Source organism: Pinus tabuliformis, chromosome 8 (assembly GCF_031772625.1).
Source record: "Pinus tabuliformis cultivar Carrire ecotype Pingquan chromosome 8, CPIR1, whole genome shotgun sequence".
In the NCBI taxonomy this organism is placed as follows: Eukaryota; Viridiplantae; Streptophyta; class Pinopsida; order Pinales; family Pinaceae; genus Pinus; species Pinus tabuliformis.
This window is the reverse complement of record NC_142294.1, coordinates 324,544,269-324,551,209: the sequence shown is the minus strand read 5'-3', so window position 1 is coordinate 324,551,209 and position 6,941 is coordinate 324,544,269. Positions and strand designations below refer to the sequence as shown.

The 6,941-nt window shown below is 35.2% G+C and overlaps 1 protein-coding gene across 1 annotated transcript; it reads left to right on the top strand.

Annotated features, from left to right (window-relative positions):
• Positions 1-585: 585 nt before the first annotated feature.
• LOC149235451 (uncharacterized) lies at positions 586-3,796 on the top strand. The gene is made up of 3 exons (XM_089372127.1): positions 586-704; positions 814-913; positions 1,760-3,796. The coding sequence occupies exon 3, from the start codon at positions 1,764-1,766 to the stop codon at positions 3,495-3,497; it is 1,734 nt and encodes a 577-aa protein (XP_089228253.1). The 5' UTR covers positions 586-704; positions 814-913; positions 1,760-1,763; the 3' UTR covers positions 3,498-3,796.
• The last annotated feature ends 3,145 nt before the right edge of the window (positions 3,797-6,941 follow it).

The window sequence follows — 6,941 nt, the reverse complement described above, 5'->3', positions numbered from 1 at the left end:
AGAAACTAGATATAGATTACAAAACTTAAACTCGATCTTAATTGATATGAAGTTCACTCAAAATTACTCTAAATTAAAAAAACAAACAATAACACTTACCCTAAATCAAATTAGAAAATAAATCTTACAATATCCACCAACATTTAAATACAATAAATTATAATAAAATAAATACTCCGTAAATAAAACATCTTAACTAACAAAAACTTCACTCCAAATTACTACCACATTTAAATACCAATAAATTATAATAAAATAAATACTCCATAAATAAAACATCTCAACTAATAGAAACTTCACTTGGAATTACTCCCACATTTAAATACCAATAAATTATAATAAAATAAATATTCCATAAATAAAACATCTTAACTAATATAAACTTCATTCCAAGTTTCTCTAAAATAAGAAAACAAACGGTAACCATAACCCTAAATCAAATTAGTTAACCCACTAAAATTTAAAATATTAATATTTTATTTTAAAACTCCTATACGAGTGGAGCCCACGTTTCTAAAGATAGCAATCAGATTTCGATTCAAATTTTTAATCCCAAAAAATTAAGATGGTCAAACAACATATATATTTTTATTATGTCATACTTTTGTGAGGGTCTTGGCGGCGTGCTGGACCGCTGCACAAAAGGACACACGCTATTATTAGCTGTTTGAACTGAAGTTGCACTGCATTCCTTCTCGTAGTTGGTGGGTTGTTTCTAATTATATCAATTGTTATTTCTCAATTACCCCTACCCGGATCTCATTCATATCATCCTAACTTCTTGGCTCATGCCGGATTTCTCTCCCTGTTTAGCATTGCTCTGTATCATCACAATTGGGTTGTAAGTAGCGGATCCTGTTGGACCAGTTGGTGTTCGGCATCGGTACCTGAAGGAAGCTGGGATCTGTTTCAGGTGCTCAGACTAATCACCCTCTAGCTTTTTTTTTTTTTGTGATAGATTTGTTTAGATTGTTTTGTGTTTTGGGCATTTCAATTTGATTATTGATGTATGTTCAGAAATTTACCTCAAAATAGGTTTAGCAGCAATAATGGGCTCTAAACCCAGAAGGTTTTTTGTCTGTGCTTGAGTGCGGATGTGAGAGGGAAAGGGGCGTTTTAGGACTGTTCTGTTCTGATCTGGTTTTGTTCTATATATTGACTAGGTTGAGTGTTGTGGGTATTTGTGCTTGGTACTGATTCAGAGAGGTTTGATTTGTATTGAATCTTTGGTTTGTCGTGGATCTGATTTTAAATCATGACTGGTGCATGGTTTTGACCCTTTATTGTTGAGAGTTGCAAAGATAAATTTTCGTGTTTGTTCCTGATTGACAAAAGAACTGTCTTTTCTGCATGTTATCTTTTTTGGATATTCGTTTGTGGAAAAGATATGTTATTTCTTTTTCTCAACTAATTGCAGAACTTGTTTCAGAGTGGTTTGATTTTTATTGAATCTTTTGTTGGGATGTGGATCTGGTTTCTTTGTAATCATAAATGGTGCATGGTTTTGAACCTTGTATTGTTGAAAGTTTCAGAGATAAATTGTTGGGTTTACTCCTGATTTAAAAACAAAACGTTCCTTTTTCGGATACTTGTTTGTTTGCAATAGATAAATTATTGTTTTTCCTCGCCAAATTGCAGAACCCGATTATTATTTTTCCTCTATTGATATTTTTTGGGTATCTGTTATGTAATCTGGATTGATAGAAAAACCTAACTTGATTGGGTTGTGTTTCCTTTTCTGTTTGCATGTAATTTGCAGCAACATGGTTGCTCTGGGTTCTGAAATGGATGGATCCAAGGCAGTCCAGTCTGAGAATGTCCATAAAAATCCCGTCACAAGAGTGAAGAGGCCAGAGAGACCTTCACGAGAGCAGTTGAACAGTGAAGTTTCAAAGGTTTATGAGGAGATCAATGCCTTGCAAGCGAGGATGGAGGAAATCAGTTCACTCGTCAATGGCAGGCATCAGGGTAGGAACTCCTTGTCTGCCCAGATTGTCGATGCCAAGAAGCGTCTTTCGGATCTGAACATGCAATTCAAGTCTGTATTGGATGAGAAGAAGGCCGTTAGGGAAGAACTTGAAATGGCAGACAAATCTCGAGAGCGAATGCGGCAGGAGGCTAGATCGCTCCGAGACAAACTCCCATATGTTCGTGTGGAGGAAATTGATGAAGAGATAAAAAGGATTGAATATAGGATAGCACATACTTCTTTGACCTCTCAGGAGGAACAGAGATTGATTAAACAAGTGAGTAATATGAGGAAGACTAGGGATTTTGTCTCTGAGTATACTGCCAAGACAGAGAAGCTGTCTACAGATGAAAGTTCTCGATCTGCATTGCTTCAAACAATAAAGGAGAAAGATCAAATTTTGAATGAAATAAAGAAACAGCAAGAAGAGGAAAGGAAACAGTTTGATTCATTGAAAGAGAAGGAAAGTACTGAACTTTCTGATATTCCAGCACTTCTTGAGGAGAAGAATGCTGCATTTGGTAAGATAAAAAATCTTAGGGATCATATAACTCAATTAAGGAATGATTTTCAACTTAAAGAACAAGAATATTGGTCGAAGGAAAAGGAATGGAGGCAACAACAGACAATGGATAGAAAGCTCAAAATTGAGAAAAGGGAAGCAGAATGGAAGGAGAGGGAGGAGATTAGAAGACAGAGGCAACTTGAGAATTATGTGCCACCTTATACAGATGAACTTATAACCTGTGATCAGCTTTCCTCATACTTGCAGAAGTTTGTTCCCGTAGAGAAGGAATCTGCCTCTGCACCTCAACAGACAGAAAATGTTTCACATAAGGGTTTTGAAGATTTGCACCAGATCAAGAAAAATCGGCCAGACGAAGATTTGGGAGGTTGGTTCTCAGGTCTTGGCTCCAAAGGAAAGTCTAAGAAAGGGAAAGGGTCAGCTGGTGGAAAGTTGAAAGAGAGAATTTCTTTATCTATTGATGCCCTGTCTTCCTTTCAAAAAGTTGGTCTCAGAGCCCCCTCAACAGTTGGTGATGTTCCTGCTAGCTTGATTGAGTTGAAGGCAAAAAAAGAACTATTTTTGAAGCGTCAATCTGAGGCGACTAACCCAAAAGACAATGGCAGTGATGGGGTGCATGACTTAGTAAATAAGGCCACAGAACCTGCAAAAGAGACTGTAGATCCTTGCAATAGTGATGATGGACAAGAGGAAAACAAAGACAAAGCCATTGACATATCTCTTGTTAAAAATACTACTGAAGAACTTGAAGCTGCACAACGAGATACTACTGAAGAACTTGAAGCTGCACAACAAGATACTACTGAAGAACTTGAAGCTGCACAACGAGATACTACTGAAGAATTTGAAGCTCTTGAGGCTGCACATCAGGATAATATTGTTGCTTCTAATGGTGATAATGGTTTGCTGAGTGCGACTGAAGTGGTTATCGAAGAAGTTACCAATGGAGGTGGCATAGAAAACAAAACTGTTGTTGAACCTGTTGATGACCAGCATTCATGAAGGCTCCTTCCAAGGTTTAAACTAGGGATTAGTGGTGCATACTGCGAAAGCCCCCTCACTAAATTGTTCAGAGTTTAGAGTATTACCTTATGCCTTTGTAAACTTTATGATCACGTCCATAGTCCTGGTATTAATTATAGAGTTACCCTCTTCCTTTTATTGGGAAACTCATATGAAGCCAAAATACATTTGTAAGCACCATTCCAGTTTTTTTTGAATTGATTTTCTATGGCAGTGAGCCATTAAGAGAATTCATTGAAGAACATACAATAAGTAATAATCATTATTTTTCAATATTATCTGGCAAAGAGTCCTTAGGATTCTATTAAGGATAGTGGAATATTGAATTTATTTCCGGCCAATGCAGGAATACATTTTTATAAGTTGCAATGAGAAGCACTCTCGTTGTTAATGGAAGAAGTGAATCTGTCGCTATGTTGTTTATTAGAGTTAGTTGACTCCCTTTTACATTTGAGTACTGGTAAGGAACTGAAGTATATTTGTGGCTACGTTGTTTATTTGTGAGTAGTTGGCTATTTTTTACATTTGAATTCTCTTAGGAACAAATATAAAACATTATTTTTGTTGTTGGTTGTGGCAGATTTTTCAGAAATTTGTCCATTGTATTTTTACATGAACATTTAACTTTCTGCTAAGATAAGATTTTAACATTTTTTGCTGGAGATCTGAGAAAGGCAGTATGCATTCGTTGGTAAAGATTCATGATACGTTTTTTTTTATGAGTGTAGACTTTGGAAAATTTCAGTATATCTTTTTTGCTATGTTGCATTGGTGCCTTTTGGGTTCAGTGGCAGAGTACACATATTTTCCTTTGTCAAGTATGGGGTGATCAGGATGTGGGTTCTAATAGCTATTGGTGGCTTAGATGGAGATAAAAGTACCTATCAACAATGCTTTTAAGCTATCTTTGTTATTTCTAGTTTTGATTTTTTTTTCTTAATAATACTAATAACAATAATCTAATTTTAAGGTCATGGTTTGGTCATAGTTAAACCAGATACCAAATTGGTGTAGGAGACCTTTTGTTTGTGCGATAAAGGACCCTCTTTATGCACCAATTTGAGTGCTAAAGTCTATGGAGGTGTATATATTCCAACTCCCTTTGGATTTGAATCTGTTACCTCTTGAGAAGAAACACATGCTCTTAACCATTCAACCACCTCAAACTGTATTTGTGCCTTGCAAAAACAGGGAACTTCAAAACGGCAATGAGTGGATTAGCAATTGCATGTCTGCAATTGTCTAGTAATGTTTCTATCTTCATATTCATAAACATAAGTGGGATATTGGCGCAATATTTTTTGATCTGTAAGCTAATTCAAAGTTATGTGCTCAAAAGAGAAAATATATTTGAAATCATTTGTGATGCTTTTGAGTATTTCTCTTTTCCTGGCAAGGTATGATATGCGCAGGCGTGTAGTGTCGGATAAAAGCATTTGTATACAATGTACAGGGTTCTATCAGCTTCAAGTTGTTGGAACTTGTCTCTGTAAGTTTGCATTGATACAAGAGATACCTCATTAGCTTGATCACTAAATCCTAAAATACCTCGATGTGACATATCAGATTGATCTTCATAAATTTGCACTAAAGCTTTCCAAGATCATTTTTTGTTTAGTGTACTGATCCTATTCTAGCCATACCTGGAAATGCAGACTATTAAAAATGGGATTTGTTCATGCAAATGAGGCTCTGGAATATAGTATATTGCAGTTTAGATTAACAACCGTTCCCCTTCATTATTATGAAATTGGTGGGCTTAACTATTCCGGTGCGCAGAGATGATGGGCTTAACCCAGTGACGAGTAAGTCCTATCCTTTGTGTTAAATTCTAAATTAATGATTCAACGAAGATGTTTGGTGCATAGAAGATGGGAAATTTTATATCTTTGCGATGCATAAATAAACTTGAGAAAGATGGACTTGTAGTGAATATCTACATCTTGCTGTTGCAGATGTTTAGCATTCTGTGTTCTGTTATTTATGGGCTGTAAAATAATGGGGAAAGTACTTTTAAGGTAATGTAGGAGTTTTGGAACGGCGGAGGGGGAAAAGGTGGTCCAATTTCTAAACGAAGCCAAAGAATTTTGAAAACAGTGACAGTCGTTGTTTATGTTTTTATTGGATATCGGACAAAAGCATGTTTTGTTTCACAGCTTATATTGTTTTTTATGCTGAAGTATTTAGTTGGCCAGTATCTTGGGTTTGGGTTCTAGGTTTTTTTTCAACTGCTAAAAATTTGGATTTTTCCTGTTTTTGTGATGCGAAGAATTGTGCCTAACTTCAGTTAATATTAATTAACATTTAATTCTGGTATTCTATTCATCAAGTGTGCACTGTGAAAATCAATGAAGCTTTATGATCAGTTTTTGTCTTTTGATTATGTCTGCCCGGGGTGACAATTCAAACCAGACTATTTTGTGGAGTTCTTGCAATTTAAAGTGGCTGGTAATTATATTTCTCAAAATGAAAGTGAATAATTTTATATGATACTATAGCTTGTAGATGCAGATGTTCCAGAATGTCTGGCTTTGATTCTATAAAATATAGCTCAATTTTGTAACTAGAGTAATGATATCATGTAAGTATTTGATGGCTCTTTTCTACATCAAAGAGGAGCATGTGAAGCAGCGGTGGTGTCATGTTGAAAGTGATTGCTTGAGTGCAGAAATCTATTTTGGATATCACAATGTCCTTTTTCTTTTCAATAGAATTTGCGGCCTCCTTAAATTGAGTGTATCTGCACAAGTTAGGTTGTGTTCCTATGGAAGTGGCCAATAGTAATTTGGGAAAAATTTCTTGACTATGACATTTATAACATCAGACTTGCAAATTACCTGTTCAAGATGAATACATAATCAGGGTGCTGGCTGGATTTGACATGCTTGATTTTTTCTCATTTTGGTTGTGTTCATTGGATGATGTAAAAATTGAAAACATAGCCCAGAGAGGATGTAGGAGAGAAAAACAAGCAGTTCTGTTATTCATATTACACTGCACATCCTTAATACAAGTTATCAACAAATTTGGAAATTAAAGAGAAGATTAGATTCTCAATTAAATAAGAGATTACTTTAAATAATAAAAAAATAATTTTTCACATGCTACATAAAAATAAGTCTTCTCTAATAAAGAAATAAATAACTAATATGTTAAAATACAATAAATATTTAAAAATATCCCAAACTTTATGAATGCCTTGTCATTTTTTTCTGTTTAGAGGCTTTATAATTTTTTCCTTGTTTAGAGGAAGTCCTTTTTTTTTGTAGTACCATACCATCAAAGGACTTGGTATACCTATGTACTTCGTGCCTTGGAATGGATTAATGACTCCATTGTAGTGAGAAACTACTCCGGGTTGTACTTGAATTGGGGGCAAAATGATTTATCATGATGAAGAAGTTCAAGTAGAAAACCACTTTG